This window comes from Natrix helvetica (assembly GCF_964273705.1).
Source record: "Natrix helvetica genome assembly, chromosome: 7".
Classification (NCBI taxonomy): domain Eukaryota; kingdom Metazoa; phylum Chordata; class Lepidosauria; order Squamata; family Natricidae; genus Natrix; species Natrix helvetica.
Window position 1 is genome coordinate 39,330,683 of NC_138558.1, and position 23,530 is coordinate 39,354,212.

A 23,530-nucleotide genomic window follows, 5' to 3' on the forward strand; every position below is an offset into this window, starting at 1 on the left:
TAGAAAGATATATTTACATGTGATTTGTGATAAGGGCTACAGTTATCTAAGAGCACAAACTGAATCTAGAGAATGGTGAGTACTCCAACTATTCTTTATTTCTTTTACCTGCTGAATTAGCCAAAACCTTTTATATTGAATGTTTTCAACAAACAACATATCTTTATTTTGATGCAAAGATGGGTTATTTTTTTAAATTAATTTTAATGCAATTTACTGATAATAAAAATAATATTTCTTCAAAAATAGCCTCAGAAGTGCAAGGGGTCATGAAAAAGTGTCCCAAAATGGATTCTACTAGGGAAAACTATTTGCAGAAAATGTGTATGTTAGTCAAAATTGTAGACAAACATTATACATGTGCTTAAGCAAACATTCACTCAAATACATACAGATCATAATATGATCTTTAAGAAAATAAATCTAACAAATCCAGTAAGTCCAACAAATCCAACTGGCAAACATGGATAGTTGAGAAAACCTACAATTAGATAATTTTGCTTATCTCCCACAGAGTCCAAAATATAGCATTCCAAGCCTATTACTCTCCAGTGTCTGCTTTACCTAATGACATTGCAACCCTAGAGAAGAAAATATCTTTCTGTGTCTGAATGAAAAGTTGGGGTATAAATGAAACCAAGTACAATACAGAATAAAATGCATTCAACTGTTTGGGAACTAATCAATTTAATTATACAGAAATTCGCATTGTAATCTCATATTGTTTAGCCTGGAGTATAGCATTATAAACTGACTCTGTAATTTTATGTGTGATAGTGGTTACTTTTCTAAGTTTAAGACCATAGCACAAATTTACATTTGAAGATGCATGTTGGAATAAAAAAGAGCTTGTTTAGAATCAGGAAGATAACTGTTTTGTTTTTATATAATTATCAGAATCATAAGTTAGCTCAAATCTAACTGGACATTAAATATTATCTTAAATTAGATCTTTTTAATGGAATTTGTTTGCTTTATCTATATAGCTATCTTTACAAATCTATATTCAGATATATTAATATTAATATTAGTATTTTAATGTAACATTGTAGGACTGAGCAGGCTGAAATATATGAAATACTGGATAAAGCAAAATTATAAACAAAAATCACATAATTATCTTAACATGTCCGCTGTACAGCTTAACAGTAATTATTATAATTATATAACTCTGAATTATGATGCATGAATAAATAATTTATTTATGCAGTAAAAGTTTTCTATAATGAGTCTTAAGATATGATTATGACTCAGAGACATGAAAATATTTTAAGCCAAAATATAGATCTCTAAACCAATTATTGGCTTAATATTTTTTTCAGTTTTCATGGCATTTAAAATCTTTTGGAAAACTACCAATTATAAAATTTAATTAAGGATATATACATCCTACATTTAAGTACAGTTCGGATTTGATAAGTGCCAGCCTTGTTTTATGGCATAGATTCGTGATTTAGAACTATAGAAGATTCACTCAGTAGCTCTTGTTAACTCCATTTCTTATGACTTAGATAAGAATTATTCATGATCAGTAATACAATTATTTATAAAGGTCCATTACTTTAACCCATTTCAATGACCTTTCATCAACAAGGCCCCTTCTCTTGTGGTGTTTAGAAAGTCTTGACTGTTTAAAAAGACCCTAAGAGAATGACCTTTGTTCCCTGGCCGCAGAATTTATTTTTAATTTGAGTTTATTTATTTATTAAACAAATTTACATAGCCACCTAATTTACACATAGATAACTCCGAATGGCTTCCAACACTTAAAAAATGTAAATTGTTTTGTTCATAAACTATGTAATATACATATGTGGTTCATACTATTATGTAATTTTATGTATTTGTTTGCATAGTTTGTTTTTTTCAACCCAAGTTATACAGGACAAATTGCTTATTCAAATTGTGAACAAAGCAGCATATATACTGCAAAATACATAAACATCACTGGCTGAAAAATATTGTGTTATTCCCATCTCAGGGATGAATGTATGATGATAGCAGCATGTATATTTATTAAATTATTACATATTATGTGTAATATAAATATTATTTCATTGAACAGGTTTTGTTGTAAATTTTACTAATTAAAAAGATACTTGCTGATTATGTGGATCAATATTTTTCAGTTTGATTTTTTTGGGAAAAATAAACAAAAAAAATGCTCCCATACTTTTCTAAAGTTGGTGTTAACTTCCTGTCTCTTCTTCTTTCCTAGGAAGACAACTGGCAGGTTAAAATCAGATCTGAAAGCTTGAAAAAGAAATTTGTAGATATGCATAACAGTCAGTCCTCTGATTCTGAAAGGTATTGCATTTTGTTAAATGTTGCCCATTTATTACCTACAATCTGTCTAGCTACAGTCATTGTGAATGAAATGGATGAAGTACAAACACTGGAAAGACAAGTCATTCAAGCTAGTTATCTAGTATGTAATACATATATTCCAAACCAAGCTTTCCTGGAGGCAGTTCCCCATAAATCCACTGGAATCCGGCTTCAGTTAGGTCAAGGATATTGTGAGAAGCTGAATAGAAAAACACTCCAAGTTATGAGGGCCTCCTATTCTTTTTCTTTTGATATCTCATAGTATTAATCTGCCTTTAGCTAGTGCTGCAAATGCAGAACATGTATTGCTGTACAGGGCTAGTACTCCACAGGAGAATTTTACTTGGAGGCCCAACAAAATATAGAAAATGCTCTGAGCTATCAGGCTATTTAGGTTGTAATGATCATTGATGAAGGTTGATTAAAACCATACCAGGCACACTGAAGATTCAGCCTCAGTTACTGATCTCCATCTGTCATCAAGTGTAGGCAGTTTCATAGTCACACTGATTTGATTAAGATAATACCAATAGACAGCTGTGGATATAACTATATTTCCTCTATACAACCTGTCTTTGAACATAGCATGGTAATTGATATCAAAAGGTGCTTACAGATTGCACTTTCTATACAGGTAGACCTTGCTTAGCGAATGCCCTATATAATAAATGTACGAAGTTATACTGGTGCTGAAAAACTAATTTTATGGTGAATGAAGGCAGTATGTGTTTCAGAATAATATTGCAGTAATCATGCAGGGTCCAATCTGAGCCAATCACTGGGACTAGATGTTTATTCTTCAAGATTTTGGACTCATTCTGGACTCATCGTCAGGGAACTTCTTTTTCTCCAGAATCTGTGCACTGGATTCTACTATGCCTAGTGTTGATATGATTTTGTAGGTAGCTTTTAGCTGTTAATTAGAGTGGTGATGGCTGGCTATTAGGTCATTGATTTTTGTTTCCTTGGCCGCTCTGCCCTAAGCTTCTAAGTATCTGGTAAGCGGCATGCCTTGTTCATTGCAATGTGAGGCTGCCAATACATTTGTGTCTTCTCATCTAACCACTTGTTCATCTTCTTGCAATCTGTAGTTAGCTTCCTCCCTGTCTGTTCTACATAGTCACAAGGGCAATCTGTGCAGGGATTCTGGTAAATTATATTAGAGGTTTGTCCCGGTTCCAAACAATCTTTGTATGCATTATTTGTCCTCATATTATAGACTCTGGGTGGAGGCTGATGCCAACTCACAGATATCAGAAGTTGCATTCTACTGCTTCCGAAATGTTTTTGATGAGTGGCAGGGTAATATAGTTGGTCTTGTGCCTTCTTTCTGCCTTTCTTCCCTGCATGTTGTGCAGGCATCTTGTGATAAACACTTGTGAGTACCCATTCTGCCTGAATTGTTCATGTAGGAACCTGCTCTCTTTTGCTTGCTGGGTACACCCTGCCATATGGTGCTCTGATGCAACTCTTTTTATGTGACAGTGGATGTTTACTGTTCAAAGTCAGAATGGATGGAGTGTTGGATGGATGGAGCCTTGTGAAATATCATGATTTTTTCTGCGTCAGATCTATTGGAGCGCTATGGGATACTCTACTACAACCTGGCAAAATGGCTGGAATGGTGCTTAAGTGTCCTGATTCCACCCTCGAACATCATGGTCACATCATCCACACAACTATGAGGTTTAAATATGACCCTCACAAGATCATGTTCCCTTTTAATGCAGTGTCCCTACTTACATCGCTCCCTCCCCGCTTAACCTTCTCAAACTGGTGGCTCCAATAAACACGTTTGCAACTATATTGTAGCTGTAAAATGCTCATTTTGTATTCTAAAAAGGTAGTCTTTGAGATGCCTTAAAATAAAACAAAGCAACATTATTAAAATCACAGAAAGATTCTTTTCTTTAAAAAAAGCTACAGAACTGGCAATTGTTTGGCAAAAACCATTTTTTTCTGAATATATCCCAACTATTAGTAACATTAGCCATTTCTTGAGTAAAAAAAGATGATGTAGCAGCTGCTGTACAATGAAGAAATGTTTAAAAAAATGTTATGAATTGTCTTGTATTTGCAATCTATTTGAGATGGAATACTTGTACTAAAATGTCATATTAGTCTTATCTTAATCAGTGAAGATTTCTAATTACTGAGTAGTTTGTTCAGAGATTTGCAAGACTTTTGGAGACCCCGAATGTTGCCTTCATATTAAGCATTTATCCTTTTATTATAATTGAGCAGACACAGGTGCAGATTTTGTTAATAATTGGGACATTCTATTTTTTATGCAAACCAGATGTTTCCATGCTAAGTATGACTTTTTTTGTTTTAGCTTTGTTATTTCTATGGTTCCCCAGAAATAAGTAAAAGCTTTTAGAAAACAATTGGTTCTATCCACATTTAACAACATTTAGTTTTCCAGATGTGTCATTTTTCAGACAAACAGCTGCCAGCTATTAGATGTCCTTTAAAATGCCATTCCTTTGTCATATGGGAAACACAAGCACTACTAGGACATTTATCCTAGATAAATTCTAATTCAAGCAGATATTTTGCTTGAATTAGAATGAAACGAAAGTGGTGTTTTTCTTTCTCACCTAATTTACATGTCTATATATATTATTTAAATCTATATTTATCTCTATTATGCCATAGCACCCTTTTCTAAAGAAGAAATAATGATTATACATCCATGCAGTTTTCTTAGAAGAATTTTGTTTACTGTTGCTGTCTTCAGTGCATATTTACCAGGATCTCATTTTAGCTAATAGTCATAGGAATTCAAGAATACCTCCCATCAAAACACTAAATATGGCTGACCCTTACCTTCTGAGATCAGCTATGCGCTACACTGGCTGAGGCAAACAAGAGTTAGACAATACATTTTCTTGTGCTGGAGTGTTCAATTTGTTTTCCAGGTCTGCATATATGTTCAGATGCCTTTAGAACTTGGTGCTATCAATAAATGTTAAGGACATGTTAACTGGAAATTATGGGAGCTGCCAATCAAATATATCTGTAGGTTATCACATTGGATAAGGCTGGACTACAGTAACAGAAAGACAGTAATGCTGTACTTTTCCCCCCAATGCTTTGATAAAAAATAATAATCTCAGCCTCGAATTCTTTGTACAATATTATGCAAAGAGCTCACATGTATGTTAGATATGCCAGTTGATGTACAGAGAGTCTTCAATGTATGACCACAATTGAGTCTAAAATTTTTGGTTTAAGCAAGACAATTATTAAGTGAGTTTTGCCCCATTTTATGACTCTTCTTGCTACTGTTGTTAAGTGAATCACTGTAGTTGTTAAGTTACTAATATGGTTGTTAAATGAATCTGGCTTCATTGACTTTGCTTATCAGAAGGTAGCAAAAGGGGATCACATGACCCTGGGACATTGCAACTCATAAATATGAGTCAGTTCCCAAGCATCTGAATATTGATCACACAACCATGGGGATGCTGCCTGAGAAATTTGCAGGAAGAAAGTCAATAGGGAATCTGGCAGGATGGGTACGTCTCTCCTACTTGCACCCTCTCTGCCATGATTGTGTGTATCATGCTGGCCACTTGCGAAGTCACTGCGTCTTTCCCACCTGGCAGCGACCACTTAGTTGCCTGCTGGGAAAGAAGTAAGAAGGGAAAGAAGGGAAAGGAAGAAAGAAAGGAAGGCAGGAGGAACTGAGAAAGGAAGGAAATAAAGAAAGGCAGAGTAGGAGAGAAGAAATCAAGAGAGAAAGGGATGGAGGAGGTGGAGGCAAGGGAAGGGAGAGAGGAAGGAACAAGGATCATTCATAAGTATCTTTCTCTGCCCGTTATTCACCTGGGGCCTTCCCCACTTTTAGTTGTTTCTTCCCCTTATCTCTTACGGTTATTCTCACATACCAGTAGACTTTATGACCTCAGAAGCAGTTTGAATCTGATAATGATCTGAATGCTTTATAACATTGGTTCTGACTTTGAACCATTTCATTCTGTAGACGATATGTTTATAAATATTGAATTTGACTGCTAACAATATACCGAAAAATAGCTTGTTTCTCTACCAATTTGAACTAACATCATTTGTAGAACTGACATTTCAAACATAGCATGTATCATGTTCCAGATGATGCTTTTGGCACTTTTACTGCAAAAATACTTTAACAGCCTTTTAGCTAGATATTTTAGATGTCTTGGTGTTTGTCTGAAGCTTCCATTCAGGCTCATACTTAAGAGATGCCAACACACAATCAAACAGAACATTGTATTAAAATGCCTGGCATATAAATTATGCAGATTTATTTTTTTAAATAAATAATGAAGAGCATATTGTAGAACTTACCCAAAACACCATTCAGATATTAGACCTATTAAAGCAACAGAATAGGGTTGTTGTTGTTGTTTTTGCTTATGGTGGAAATTGAAGGAATGTCAACAAAATTTTTATTGTTGCTTTTCTTTTTCCAAAGTATAAAACAATTTAGTTTTGTCTTTATACAACTATGTTGTATTGTAATCTCAACATAGTTATCATATTCTTGGGGGGAAAAAGCAAGTGAAACTGAATGTATTTGAAAGAACTTTCATCTCATGGAATTTTATTTGTAACAAAGCCATCAAAACAGTACTAATCTATTCTGGTGGGAGCATAGTGTTCAAAAGAGTTTTGTTTAATGGGATTCTCCTCCAGACATAATGAAAACCAACCACACTAGTAAAAGAAAAAAAAACACCCAAACCTATTGAATCCTAAATTTGGATAATCAACAGAGTGTGTATATCATCTTTCTCTCTTTTGACATTCATTTGTGTCTTCCAGCTTTGGCAATGAATGTCATAAAGCCATTTAATTTAAAAGGTGTGGGATGGAAAATTCACCAAAATGTGATGGTAACTTTGAAATAGTACAGACAAAAAAAAAGAGGGGGGGGGAGGAGATTTCAGGAAACCCTTTCAGAGTAGAAATGTGCATGATGTGGCCTGTTCAAGTTTCCATCATAGCTTTTTCAGTCATTATCCTTGTTTTTCTCTCAGGTACAAAAATCATTATTCCACGATTCTTTGTTTAACATAATAGAATATCTATGAATATAGGTTGAATATATACCTTTTTCTAGCACTTACTTATCAGGTGCCAGAGCAGCTCTGATTATGCTGTCAATATTGAAGGTAAACATATTGTTTTGATTGATAGGTTATTGGTTTTTTGTTTGTTTTTTGCTAAAATAAGGGGCCAAATAGGTACATTAAGATTGGGCAATACTGAATGCCTTTATTTCAAATCTTATCACTCCCTATAGTATCCTAAAACAAGCCAACAAATTTTACTCCATCTATAATGTGATCTCAAATATACATAAACACACCCATACCACAGTGGTGGGTTCCGGGTGGTATGGCCAGTGCGGGAATACCGGTGGCAGCTGGCAGTAGCGTCCACTGTATCGGAATGGTGTTTCAGTGGGCCCACCCACCTGCCCATGTTCCTTACCTCTTTTTGAGGGAAATGGGACAATTGCCCATGCGCGCACAGTGTACGGCACCTAAGTGACCTCGCCGAGCAGCTGGGACATCGCAGGGTGGTTGTATGCTTGAAGTGGACAACTGGCCCTGTCACAGCGTACTGGTTGCAATGGGATCCCGAACCCACCACTGACCCATACATAGAATATATAGCTCTGCTGTCCTGTGCCCCAGCAATAATAATTTACCTTTTAATTCTGACTAAGCCATGCTTCATACCTGATTTGTTTTTCACACAGTTAATAGTATGAAATAGCATTAAAACTCTATATCAAATTGTCAGAGATCTAAACCCGATTTCTAAGCTGTTTTCTAGAACTAAGTGCACCCACTGCAGGAAAATGGTAAACTTGTGAAATTGTCTGCCTGGTTGGCAGCATAATGTTATGCAAGCATTAGGAAATTTTTACTCTGACAGTCCTGAAAACATATATTCTGCATAGTTATGTGCAGGAAGAACATGGGAAAGGAGTTTGACACCCCAGGAATACAGCATAGTCAGACCTCGTGAACACCTCATGACTTATTTGTATCCTTGTTACTTTTATAACTGTCACTTTTTGAGAAGTTGCTAAACATGACAATTTGTTGGCTCAGGTTTGTTGGAATAATGGAAGGAACATTCATAAGTGCGTTGAAAGATGCTTGAATTACTTCCCCTTCCAACGTACTGCTAGAAAATTAGTTTCATAAAGTATATTTAATCTCCTTCTTTCCATGAATGAAGATTCTTTACAAACTATTTTTGAGAAACAATTCCTTGTCCCATCATCTCTTTCTCATCTTCAGTCTGTTCTTTGGGCAGCCGTGACTTGTCTTTGGTTGACAGTCTGTAGTGGTTCTTTTGTCTCTCTTTCAGCTCTTTCTCTTGGATATATCTGGATCTAGTTTGAGAATAATATGATCAGAGGCATTCCCACATCCTGTTTGCAGGAACTAATTATGGTTTCTAGCCCAGAAAACCTGAGGATAAATACATCCTCCCACATACCTCCAAACAGAGAACAGTAGAAACCTTTTGGCATACGATGACTACTTGGTGAGAGGAAAAAACCAACCAAAACTTTGCTGGAGAGAAGTATATTGCTGTCTTTGAATGCCCTACTATAACCCTAGCAGGAGAATATATCAACAGCAATTTTGTTTATGACTATATAAACAACTATCACATTAGTTGTGGTAGATTCCATAGCCTATGTGAATGATAGCATCACAATTAAATATCCCATCAACGATTAAGAGAAAAACAACATGTAGGTAATTTCCATTCTTCCTTAAAAATGTTAATGGAAACGAAAGTACAATTCAGGGAATCCAGTTTCTAAACAAAGATTAAGTTGCATTGCTACAACAATTTGATTCTTATTTTAAGAACAAGTTACTATGATCTCTTCTTCAGGGACAGGTTAATATATTTTATTTATAAAATAAATTACAATATCCCTGAAATATGCCTACACCAGGCCTCAGTAACAAGGCTGGGAGGGCAGTTTTGCTACCCTCCTGCAATTTAATGTGGACTAGTTGTAAGAATTCAAGCTTTATTTGTTTGTTTCTTTCATTTATTATTAAGGGAATGACTTTTTTGCCATTCCATTGGATTAACAGAAAATTACATGGTCTTTCCATGTAAAGTATCTAATAATAACTAGTGATCAACATATAGCTGTATTTGACAGTATACTAATTATCAGTAAACAATTTTTTAAAAATGTATTTACTAGGGTCCACTTTTCTTCCAAGACCTCAGTACATCTTCCATGGCGATGTCCTTCATTTTATTCTCACAGCAGCAACCTGTGAGACAATGAGGCTGAAATAGAGATTGCAGTATAGCAACTAAGATTTCTTTATGTAAGCAATTTTCTGTGCTTGTTTCAAATCACCAGATACAGAAATATCCATCCAAGTATTAATGAACTGTGAATGCAATTTTTTATTTAAAAAGAAGCATATTGTATTTTATATCAGTATTTACCAGTCTGGTGCACTCAAGATGTTGAACGGTAAATTTTGCAAGTTGAAGTGCAAGTGAAGAATATTTAGGAAACAACAGATTGGAAAAGTGGATGTTGTTAATTGATAACTCTGGAACTGAATGAATTTGAGGAAGTTAGGTTTCTGCCATAGCTGGAAATCATGATATTTTAAGTCAGTATCTCTTGTTAAAAAGTCAAAAATTAAAATGCAGCTGTGGAAAAAGTGTGTCCTACAGAACATTCTTGTAAGCTTAAAATTTTTTGATCAGCTGATGGAAATACAATATATATAAGGAAACCCCCCTGGATGGAACAGTATATAGAAAACTGCCCCAAATAGGAAAAAGAAACATCTTTAATTAAAAGACTACTTCACTGGGAGGTCCTGTAACTCAAAACTTCTAATGAATATTTCATTAAAAACAAAGAGGTTTAAATTTAAAGAACTTTACATATGTGGCCACAAAGCACTGTTGCAGCTCTGTAGTACATATGAAAACCATATTTTATGTTCCAAGCTAGATATATTTAAGCTTATTAGATCAACAGATTTATATGATCAACTAACAGCTTTTTAAAAAAGTATTTGAACAATATTTTGTAAAACTCATAAGTAATTAACAGGTTATCTTTTTTACCAGAAGCTCCAATTTGATTTGATAGAATATTTTTGGGAAACTCTTAATATGCTTAAGAGTATTCCTAATTGAATATAGGGTTAAATTAATATACATATATTTGTTGTCTTTAGAAAATAAGATATCATTTATTTTTCTCTTATGAAACCAGATGTGACAGTGTGGAACTTGATGACAAAATAAGGATTCTGATCAGGAAGAATGATACTCCAGAGTCCTGCAAGAAGCGAGAGGACAGTTCATGTGCCTTAAATGTAAGTATCTTATGTTTGTCATTTTTGACAGCTGCTTAAAATTAGTCAGTTGAATTTCTTTTACGTAATTGTACAAACGCTTCATTTATTGCTAAATTGATGCACCTATCTCTTTGCTCTCTGCAGTTGATTTCTGGTAGTACAAAGAACACTGGCATGAGATGGCATAGTTTGTATAGTAGAGTAAGACATCATTACATTGGTGTGGCAGGTTTTGGACATCAGATTTACAATAATCAGTTCTGCAATAATCTATGAACTAATTTGGGAGGTTTGAAATCAATACATCAATGAAATGATTGCTCAGGTTTTATGGATGAGATCAATACTTCGTAGTTCCATCTTCTTGCTTCCTCATTTATTTTATATTATTCTGTGAGAACTGTACAGAGACACAAGAGGGATATGTCAGGACAATTTATTTGAAAAAAAAAAAGGTTTTCATTGAACGGATGGTATCATTAGTATGCTTCTCCTTGGTGAAGAAGTGTTATATCATTATTCAGATACAGAAATACTATCACATGGTATTCAATTAGATACTGCACAGAATTTGTCAGAAATACTTTACTTTGAATTTCATTACTATGCAATGCATTAGAAATGATGACCTAAACGGCAGCTTCCAAATTATTATTCTGTCCACATTTCTTCACTTTAAATATATATCACAGCTAGATGAAAAGTCATGATTATATGAAATCATCATGAGTCAAAGGAAAAATGCCACCTTTTCCTTACCAATCAGACTTAAAGATGGAATTTCTTCATCAACCGCTTCTAGATTACATTCTTCGTTTCCACACGGTAATCAGTTGTGCTTAATTTAAAGGGGGAAAATATTCAAGAACACCATCTGCTTGATAGAACTAAAATAATGATTCCAAAGAATACAGACTTAACAAAATGATATAAAGAGCTGAAACAGGAAGCATTGTTTTCTGCATTAACTAGTTTTGTGTATCATACTAATACTAATGAGAGTGGTGTGAGTAACTGTTCTGTCCCAAGCCTCTAGCTTATACTGACGCTGGCTTGGCTGTCTGCCATGACTAAGGAGGAAGATAGGCAAACCCTTGGCTGGGAGTCCAGAAAATTATCTCTTAGGAAAACAAGGCCTGACCTCACGGATTTCTTCAAACATTCACTACACCTGGATAAATAACTATTGTTTCCTTCAAAATTCCATTCCTATCGCCCCACCTATAAGCTCTCTGGGAGAGGTCACTCAGTAGCCACCTGTTTCCTATTTCCTTCTATGAGCCTGTTTCCAAAGTTGCTCCCTCTTCCTATCAGTTCTACGCAGTCACACGTCAGGACAACCTCCCTCTGTCCCTCCTCACTGCTCCCTGACTCAGATGCCACCTGGTGGCCAACAGGCCTCTCTAGTCCGTACTCTGACTCTGAACGCCCCCCCCCCCCGAGTCTTCCTCAGCCTCCAGGGCAGTCCCATAGTGTTCATCACTGTCAGATTCCACCAACAGCTCAGCTGGCCGCTGCTGGGCCACAACAGTAACGACTAATGATTCAAAAACCTTACTACCTGTTTTTCTTCTTTATTCATTGCTGGATATTTTTCGTTCTTCCTACTACAATTATTTGTGTGATGTTGGGTTAATGTGTGGAATGAAAAGTGAGAAGATCTTGTTTCATTTCCCACTTAGACATTTTTGGACAATAATGATTCAGCAATACCGTTTTGTTTAATTTATCTTTCTATTTAATCTGAATGTATCTATAAAACATCTGAGCAATAGCCAAATAAGTGCCAAAAGAAATATCTATAGTGCGTTAAAGCCCAACATTAAAAGATTAGTTAAATTTCAGCTTGCTATAATGGAATCACAAGTCTAGATCTAGGAACATAATAGCCTGGTAAGAATGTAAGTAGATATGGTGACATCTGTTCTCTTCACATAAGCCAGTTCCTTTCCATTACTAAAGTGATTGTTAATTGATGAGACATATTGGAGGTTAGAGAAGTCCAGATGACTGAAAAAAAATAAATTCCTGAAGGATGTCTTTCATAACGTCCACCCCATCATGTGCAGAATATTCCTGATATTTTTGATAACCTCCTGACTATTGTCAGGGATGGTTCATGAACACTGTGAAATATTGACAGAAAACAGCAGTGTATGGATGCAAAGTTGTTTGTAATGAATACAAAATTAGGATTATAGGACTGTAAAACACATACAATTCCTGTATAGAATTCTTTAAAATAATCCAAGGGCACTTCTCCATTTTCTTACAGCAATCTCTTACAGAGTGCAAACCAAACTGTATCACTTAGATACATTAGATATATCCCTGTCTCCCTGTAGCCCTTGACTGCCAAAAATAATTCCAAATAAATAATAAAGTGCCTTGGCCTTCTGTAACATCTGTGAGGTTCTCCTTTACTTTACAAGACTGAGATTCAAGACTGAAAAGCAATATGTGGATGAGTGAGTAAAAGAAGGTGTCACAACATGTGTCATGTTATATCTAAATTACAATTCTTTCTTCATTTCTATCTAGTCATGGCACTGATGTTCCCTGGAAATATTTTTTTGGTCAGTTGTACACTAATTGTTCATTTCATCTCCAGCCTATGCAACTAACAGAATGTTTCCGCATCAATCTTCAATATGAAATAGAAGGAGGTGAAAAATAGTTATGACAAAATGAGTATTTTAATATATTGTATAAATGAAAGTGTACAATAAAGCGAGAAAGTAATTATGTTTTAATTAAAAGAAAAATTATTTATAAATTTTTTCACCAGCCTTCTAAATTTCAAAGTGCTATGTACTTTTCAAGAAATGCACCTTTTTGACATTAGATTGTATTTTGCAGCCTGCTGTTTGGTTTGGATGAAAGATTAGATAATCTTGAGATATAAGAGAATGTTACAATAAGAAGGATATAACCAGTAGAAGAATATAACCTGAGGGTGGAATGTTTTTTTAATGGCACAATAAAGTTAAATTTAATGTCGATTTTCAAAACCACTATGTTAGAAGTATCAAATTAAGAAAATGGAATCGATATAAACTCAGACTGTGCCTGAAAATACCTTTATCGGTTTCAACACAAGACACATTTTATAGAAGAGAAATAGCAGGCAAACTCAAATTGTTAACATATCTGGAATTAGTACAGGAACATGAGAATTTAAAACGAAATCCAGACAGCAACTGAGTGCAGATGCATTTAGTTTTCAATATTTCCGATACTTTTAGTTATTATATACAGTTAAAAGAAAGGTTTAATGTACATAGAAAAATAACTGAAATTAAACAACATAAATATTTGAAATTGCACAGTGTACAAATGATGAACAAATGATTGCTAAAATATATTAACTTTTGTTGAGGTTTGATATGGAAGAACAAATTAAACAGTGTATGATAACATGAGCTAAGATTTTGGTTATAATATACAAATGGATTAGTAGGAAAGAATGTGGTTAAAAGGGCTGAAATTTACATTGTGTTATAATTTAAGACAATACTTTTATAAAACGATGAACTGTACTGTTGGTGTATGATTCCAGAAAAAAAGTGTCTAAGATATATAAAAGTACTTCTGATCTACGTTGGAAATGTGAAAAGCATAGAAATTTTACCAAAACTCACAATGGAAAACTGGATAGTGAAGATGTCAGGATTTGAAAAAATGGCAACATTTATCTATTTGATCAATGATAAAAGAAAATACTTTTGTAAAAGACTGGAAGCCTTCTATGAACTTTTGCTAAAAATGAAAAAAAAATCAAGTGGTGTTCGGATTTGCTGATTAAAAAGGTTGAATATGGAATAGAGGAAATCTATGTGATGTAATCATAAAGAGAGTTGAAATAGTAAGTTGGTTTGTAACTGTTGTAAAGAAAATTGGAAATTACTTTATTAATTATCTTTTTCTTTTCTGTTTGTATTGTTGTTACACTTTTTTCTTTTTTCTTATTCTTAACTTTCCTCTATATTTCATATATATATATATATATATATATATATATATATATATATATATATATATATATATATATATATATATATATATATTCATGTAAAAACCTTAACAAAATTATATTTAAAAAGATAGCTAATTAACTTCAGTTTCTTTAAAAAGTGAAAAGAATGATATTTGCTACATTTATTTTGAGAATAAGATGTGGAATATTTCTTTTAGCTTTCTTGTATTACTTTTGAAACCCTATACTCATTTCACCAATCCTGTTTGGCTGCATAATATGCCAACATACATTTTGCTAGTGTTTACAGTTTCTACAGTAAAGAACTCAAATGACATTCCACAAACTGATATCTAATACCCAAAGGCTCTTGTGAGTCTGTTTTCAAACCTTAAGTGTAAACAAATTCCCTCTACTTCCTTCCCTTTTTATACAAAACAGGAAATCTTTGTAGAGAAAATAAAACTGAGCTTAAAAAATACCACATGATTGAGAACTTAATAGGATTGGGAACATCTGCTTTATGCATCAATAATCACATCTGTAATAATTTTTCATTGCCTTATGTTGCAATATTATGAGCCTTTCCTAAGACACGGTAACGTTAATTATTCTTATTTAATTTCAAGGGAAGAATAAATTCTTCAAATATAGTATTTACCCCCTAGGAAGACACAGTTTTCTCCCTGATAATTCATGTGGTTTCATATAGCCTGTTAATAAAAGGTTTTGAAAACAAAGGAATAAAAAGACACTGCAAATGATCACATACAGTATACTGCAGCTGGAAAATGTAGATACTATTACAAATTAGTCAGAGGTTTAACTGTTATAGTTGTTATAGTTGTTCCTTTCTAGTTAATCTATTTCTTTTTCTATTGCCTAACCAGGCTTCAGTTTGCTTTTCTTCTCTCCATTTGCTTTCCATCCAGTTTCGTTTCCCATTCCTTTCTTTCCTGTTTCTCTTTCCTTCTTTTTTAGCCTTTCTTTTAGAAGAAAGAAAGAAAGTGTGTCTAACATGTGTTTCTTTGTTTAACAATAATTTGGGTGTATCAGACACAATGAGTTGATATAAACAACTCTCTCTCCCCCCCCCCCCCCTCTCAGTGAAATTTCTGATGTACACTTTAATAAGAGTGGCCTATGCCTCTATATATTAGATTTGATTCCTGACACATCATTTAAGGATTATTTCCCCAGTTTGTCTTTGCTGATGACTATGGGAGTAATAGCCCAACAAAAACTTCTTGTAATCCTGCTCAAACAGACCCAAAGACTCAGTAGATTAAGCTTGATATAGCTGAACATCCACAAATATAGTTCAGCCTCTGTCATGGCACTAAATTCTTGCTGAATGGAATTCTTGTAAGGAAGTTCAGAACCAGATTCATTTTAATTATTGCCCGGCAGAGTTTTTAAAATGTATCTTCCGTATCACACATCATAAGCGACATACCTCCAATTATATTTCCTAACATTTACAGTAGTACAAACCTAATGTATTAAATGTTTATCACATGATTTTTGGGACAAAATACACACAGGTCCTGAATATTCATCACAATCTATTTTGCGTCTCAACATCCACATTGCTCTAAAATCTGGGCCTGCAAGGTGGCACCTATCAAGATTCCATTCTTTGGCATCTTACCCATGTATTATTTTTTTAAAAAATAATTTATTTGCAATAATTAAAATAATCATTAATTAATAAAATAATTTAAATCTTAAATTTAATTGCAAATTAGCATGCTGCAAAGCAAATATACAACCTTATGCCATGTTTATTTTTGGTAAAGTGTTTGGGTTCTGTTCAGATACACTTAGAAAACAAACTTACTTTAACAGTGTTCTGTTTGGAGGTTTGCTCTTAGAAAAAATAGAGGTAAAGCTATTGTGGTAAATTATGCTTGGGGAAGCTGGGAGAAGGAGAAACAATATTTGCCTCCTGATAGATGAACAAATAATGGCTGGCTACATGCATAGCAACCATTTTATGAGAGTTTTCATAACTTTCCACTTCTAAATATGTCAATAGGCCCAGAATATTTGATTGATTCTGTCAAAAATAATGCTAGTTTTGCAAGAATTTCTCAAAGGACAATCCAGTGAAATGGTTTCGTTAATATTGAATCTCTGGTGGTCTCTGAGTTTGGATGTTTTCTTGCAGATATTTTGTTGCCCAATTTTAGTGATAGAAGCTAGAAGGGAGTGGGGCCTGCTCTCTGTTTATTTAGTTAGCTTGGATTATCAGTGTTGGGGGAGTGTTTTTTCTCCTTGGTAGTGCTGTTTTCTCCTTGATTATGCTGTTGTTTATTTGATTTTGTGTCTGAGTTAATAGTTCAACTCAGCTGAACCATGAGCAACATATATTTTCTATTATTGGTTCCCCTAATTTCTTTGATCATACACAGTGTAAAGAATTTTGAAAAGCGAGATAGACACAGTGATAAATTTACCAGCTTTCTTTACATAAATATTCAGCATATTTTTAGTTCCGCATACAGTACATGCTAGAAGCAAATGTAAAGCTGCAGTTTCTACTTCAATCAGAATAGAACTGGAAGAGACCTTGGAGGTCTTGTAGTCCAACCCTCTGCTCAAGCATTTCAGACAAGTGGCTGCCCAATCTCTTCTTAACAATCTCCAGTGGTGAAGCACCCACAACTTCTGAAGGCAAGCTGTTAATGGTTCTCACTGTTAGGAAGTTTGTCCTTTTTTGGGGTGGGGGCAATAGAGTTTGGTTTATTTCCCTCCTTACTTTGAGCATGAATCAGAAATGTTAAACAAAACTGCAAAGTTGGAGTACCACAGCTACCGAAATCTGGCTTTCTGCAATTTTGTCACAGCTGCCTTAAAGAAGAATAAAGTCCATGCTGCAGATCAAGACCTGTATCTAGTGAAGAACAATCCAGTATCCTGCTTATTAAGAGACCTTTGTATGGCAGGTCACAGCAGCAATGAGTGCAGCTCCCTTTCCTGAACCATCCTCTGACAATAAGAATTTGACATAGTAGTTTGGAGCCAGCAGAGATACTGTATCCTGAAGTTTTTTTTGCTATGTAAGGGTTTGTCATATACACTGTCCCATCCACGCCAACTGTCACCCACAGCTTTGTCATGCAAATATTTTCTACAACAGCTGCCACTCCAGCTGCACACATCATAGCAGTTCGTGAGGTCACGGTATGACACACTTCCTTCACCCCTTTGGCGTCCTTAGAAGAAACGGGCAACCCCAGCTCTTCCAGGGGTTGATAAACATGTTGGCGGATTTGGCTGTCATTCTCAATGTCTGATAACAATTTAGTGGGAAACATGCCTTTGTTCTGAAGTCCTTTTAATCCATGACCCCTAAAGACAATCTCACGAGACGCTATTTCCAACAGAACATAGCCATACCTCACCCAAGTACATGCCACTAATCATCTTGTCAAATCTTTGTTGGCTAGGATGGAGAGATCCTTTATCCACTACGTCATTGTAAGATGTAATGTAGTGTTCAAGACAGCCATCACCTCCAAATGCCCCACACTCCATATTGGTGCACATTCTGCCATCATTACTTTCCAAGGTGCCCACATACCTCATTTCTTCCATATTAAGGAAGTTTCTCCTTAATTCCAGGTTGCTTCTCTCTTTGATTAGTTTCCATCCATTGTTTCTTGTCTTGCCTTCTGGTACTTTGGAAAATAAGTTGAGCCCCTCTTCTTTGTGACAGCCCGTCAAATACTGGAATACTGCTATCATGTCACCCCTGGTCTTTCTTTTCTCTGGGCTAGCCATACCCAGTAACTGCAACTGTTCTTCATTTGCTTTAGCCTCCAGGCCTTTAATCATCTTAGTTGCTCTTCTCTATAGATCTTCCAAAATCTCAACATCTTTTTTGTAATTTGGTGACCAAGACTAGATGCAGTGTTCCAGAGATGATAGTCAGCCAGTTCTGACAGGTTCTGGAGAACCGATAGTGGAATTTTTGAGAGTGGACAGGAAATGGGGATTTTGCAGTATCCTTTCCCTGCCATGCCCACAAAGCCACACCAACAGAACCGGTATTAAAAAAAATTGAATCCCACCACTGCAGTGTTCCAGGTGGGGTGTTACTAAAGTTTTGTAAAGAAGTAATAATACTTCACGTGATTTTTGAATTTTGAATTGAATTTATTGAATTTATAGACCACCCTCTCTCCCCGGAGGGACTCGGGGCGGTGTACAGACAACAAGATAAAAACCATATACAAAATAAATAATCTTAAATACCCCTAAAATCAGATTAAATGTTAAGCTGTACCGTAATAAAAATTAAAAAACAACCTAAAAAACCTACCCCTAAAAATTTGAAATACAGGCTAGAAAGATTAAAACTACGGTTAGGCCAGGCCAGCTAAGTTGAACAGGTGGGTCTTAAGTTTCTTGCGGAAGGAGCGGAGATTGGTGGTTATTCTGATGTCGGGGGGGAAGTCATTCCAGAGGGTCGGGCCCATCACAGAGAAGGCTCTACTCCTGGGTGTCGCCCGCTGGCACTGCCTAGTGGACGGCACCCGGAGGAGTCCCTCTCTGTGAGAGCGAATCGGCCGCAGAGATGTATGGGGTAGGATGCGATCCCGCAAATACCTAGGTCCTGTGCCATGGAGCGCTTTAAAGATGGTAGTCAACACCTTGAAATGCACCTGAAAAGCCACAGGTAGCCAGTGCAGCCCGCGCAGGAGAGGTGTTACATGGGAGTACCTAGTACCTCCCATGATTGCCTGCGCGGCCGCATTTTGGACCAGCTGCAGCCTTCGGGTGCATCTCAAGGGAAGCCCCATGTAGAGAGCATTGCAATAGTCCAGTCGGGACGTCACTAGCGCATGGGTGACTGTGTGAAGGGCATCCCGGTTCAGTAGGGGACGCAATTGGCGCACCAGGCAAACCTGGTGGAACGCCCCCCTTGCCACGGCTGTCACTTGGTCATCCATTGACAGCCGGGCATCCAGGAGGACGCCCAAATTGCATGTCCGCTCCACGGGGGCCAGTTCGCCCCCGATGGCCAGTGATGGAACCCACTGGTTGAACCGGGGCACCGGTAACCACAGCCACTCCATCTTGGAGGGGTTGAGCTTGAGTCTGTTACTTCCCATCCAGACCCATACGGCCTCCAGGCACCGGGACATCACTTCGACGGCATCGTTGGGGTGGTTCGGGGTGGAGATGTACAGCTGAGTGTCGTCAGCGTACAGATGGTACTCGACCCCAAAACCACGAATGATCTCACCCAGCGGCTTCATATATGTGTTGAACAGGAGAGGCAAGAGGACCGACCCCTGCGGCACCCCACAAGTGAGTGGCCTCAGGGTCGACCTCTGCTCCCCTGTCAGCACACATTGCGTTCGACCGGAGAGGTAGGAGGAGAACCACCGCATTCGACCGGAGAGGTAGGAGGAGAACCACATTTTGATCTTATGTCTCTCTCTATTGAGATACAATTTACTTGGGGCAGTATTCCTGGAAAAGGGATGAAAAGATGCAATGAAGAAATGATAATAAAAAAATAGAGCCTTAATTTGCATAGATAAAACAAGGAAGAAAAAATTGGTCCCTCTTCTTCCAAACCATAGAAGATTATTGGGTTTTTTCAGTATCTTTATTTTAGAAATAAATCTTGAAAGTAAGTATACATCATATTGTGGATTCTTGAACTTTTCAACATAGTTCTTTGTACAGCATGCACATTTGGTTAGAGATGTTTTAAGGCTTCCTGTGATTTGAAAACTGGCACAGGTTTCTAGCTTGCAATGTGCTTTGCAGGGATTTTCCCCAACTATATTAAACTGTGCTAACAATTCTTGTTTCAAATTTTTTGTCTTCCAAGGACTCAAAGGAATCCTTTTTTCCAAGGAATCAAAAATTACAATGCAAAAAAACCCCATTGTCAGTAATTAAATTATTGCTTGCATTATTGAGTAGCATGAAATTTGAGACCAATAAAAAAAATCTTCAGCAAATTGAACAAGAACTCATAAAAACAACATTGCAGACTTTGATCAAATTGCCTAAATATATTAAACATTTTTTTTCATTCTGTGACCAAACATTCCATAAGAAACTTGTTCCCATCTTATAAAATACATATATTTTACTAAAATCTGAGAAGGCAGCATTTTTTCTTAAACTTTTTTTTAGTGTAAAGTGGATATGATTTATTGCATTCTGATATTTTTGTTATCATTTAGTCTTATTTTATTCAAATATGGTAGTTTTATGATATGAAATGTAATTGGAACATGTTTGTTGTATAATTATGTCTACTTAGCTGTAAGCAGATAGCTAATTTTTTAAAATCTGAGCATGCCATTTCCATAATTTATAGTTCATAAATATTAAATTTAAGGAGAATTGCATTAAGAATATATTGTATATTCCTTTTGTGTTTTTAGGATGAGTATTTTCAAAATCTTTGTCTGAATCTGTTTTGAAGCTGTATGTAATATAATTGAAAAGTTCAAATTACCATAATATACCAAAATGGCACTTTATTTAAAGGAGTTCTATTGATATATAATACTGTAAGAAACAGGCCATGCTTGTCATAAATCTTTCTTTATGGTTACATTGTAATCTGAAGGCAAACATTTTCTATTATTTGATTATGGCCTTTGCTAAGGAATAATAAATATTTGAGAGCCTTTACCAAATTAATATATCTCAAGTAAAATTAATGCGCTGTTTAGCTTATTTCAAATTTTTAAAAAACTTATTTAAAGGTAAGCAATGAAAATCATATATTAAATGTTTCCAAGATATGTTCATTTAAAACAGTAATAAAAATTCTTGGAATGCAAATATCTCAGTAAAAAATGTGGCTTCACCCAGGTGAGAAAAAAAATGGACTAGCTATACATGTGAAAAATGTACTGTATAACCTGGAAATCTAAAGAAGAGAGATTTATAATACTGTATTACATTTTAATGAATTTGCGGAAATAATGAGTGCTTCAATTTATGTCGCAGATGACAATAATAACAACAAAAAAGAAATGAAATATTTTTAAAAAATATATTTTGAAATGCAGAGTGAAATACTCTGATTTTTGGAAATAAAAACGTACTTTTCTCCTACAAATCCAGTTTCAGTAAAATGTATTCAGTTAAATTTTCTGGAAATCTCTAAGACTACTTATAATTATTACCTCTCTTTATGTAATAGTGTAATAGTCTTTAATGGTAGAGATACAAATACCCTGTGGGGAAAAAAGATGATTACTGTTCAGCTGTTAAAAGGTGAGAAGAGATATGTCTTGGATTTCTAACTCATTGTTTACTAATCACATAAAGGTGGAAGTTGCATGTTCTAGGTATAACCTAATAATTTTTCTGATATATTTTGCTTTTAACTTTTGAACTGTAAATAACCCACACTTATTGAAATAGAAATAAAAGAAAGAAAGAAATATAGAAACGTAACAAATTACAACTTATTTTCTTTTGTCTCTTTTTCATTTTTTTCAAATGTCCCTTTCCCTGGTAATGTTGTAGAGGTGCACAGAGATAAATTTGATGAAGGAATGCAAGAATTGTTAAGAGAAAGCAAACAGCAACTCAAAAACTCCTGGGAAAGGAGAAAGCATGAGAAAGAAACTCAAGATAATCCTAGCTTGAATATGTTTCGTATCTGAGAATACAGAAGAAAATTCTGGCATGATTTCAAAATTCTTTCAAGATTTTGTCAATGTACACTATAGCAATAAAGAAACATTTTTATAATCCTCACATTGTCTAATTACTGTATTGGCCCATCTGAAATACAGTAGCTCACAGTTGTACATATTACAGGCATTGACTTTTTAAAAACATATATGATCAATTTTCCTGTGAAATTTGATAAACTGGGCTTTTCTATTAGGGTGATATTTGGGTAGTAAAATATACTTTTTTGGCATTATTTCTTTCAACTTAACAACTGTAACATTGACATATTTAATGTCATTTCTTTAGCATCTTCTTAGAGAGGTACTGATTATGTAACATAACAATGTGATATTTAACATAATTGTTTTGCTATTTTCATGTACAAAAAAGAGAAACTATGTCCATATTTTATGAGAGTTCTTAAATAAAATACACAGCTTTAAGGTGATTATAGGTTATAATCATTTCTTTCATAAATTGAAATAGTGAATTATGGTTTCTCTAAATCCACCCACTTTCACAAATGTGTAAAATTTTAAATGAGAATAACTCTATATAACTGACAATATACTACACCCACAGAAAGTGATATATTTCCATTCTTATTCTTGCACAGAACTAAAGTATCATAGATTCTTATTCACCTATATACTGCATTTTAAGTATCTGTTCAATAGATCTGCTAAGTTATTAACATAAATGTTGATTCAGTCATGTAGTAAGAAAGCTACAAGGAAAATAATGGGGAAAAGCAAAATTTTCTAATCTGTTAATTCAAAAATTAGCCTAAAACTCTAGGGAAAAAATCTTTTTTGAAAACAATATGCAATATATCTATATATGTGAATGTGAATTTCCTTTTTTTAAATTAAGAATTTCATGAATGATTAGCAGCCAAAGCCTGAAATTGCACTGAAAGTGTTCAGAAAAACTGAAGACTTTCCAGAATATTTAGAATTTTATTCAAATTTTAGTTGCTACTTGAGGGAAGTTATCATGTTAAATATAGGTTTCTGTATAAAAACATTATTGCTGACTAACATTGTCAGGCAAATATCTGCAATTCATATTTAGAAAAGTTGTATCGGTACAGTTATCAACGGAAAATTCATTTGATGCATAAATCTACAACAGTTCATAAAACAAGGTGTAACTTTGCATGGCAAACAATAAAATGAATTGGGAATGTCTA

The 23,530-nt window shown here is 34.9% G+C and overlaps 1 protein-coding gene across 1 annotated transcript in view; it reads left to right on the forward strand.

The window, feature by feature from the left end:
* Positions 1 to 2,222: 2,222 nt before the first annotated feature.
* Positions 2,223 to 23,530, forward strand: part of TNIP3 (TNFAIP3 interacting protein 3) — a gene marked incomplete at its 3' end in the record, with an annotated part of 52,629 nt that continues 31,321 nt past the window's right edge. The window contains exons 1-2 of the mRNA XM_081959713.1: positions 2,223 to 2,307; positions 10,610 to 10,712. Of these exons, the coding sequence (XP_081815839.1) occupies positions 2,276 to 2,307; positions 10,610 to 10,712 (135 nt within the window). The 5' untranslated portion in view covers positions 2,223 to 2,275. The remainder of the gene's footprint in view (positions 2,308 to 10,609; positions 10,713 to 23,530) is intronic.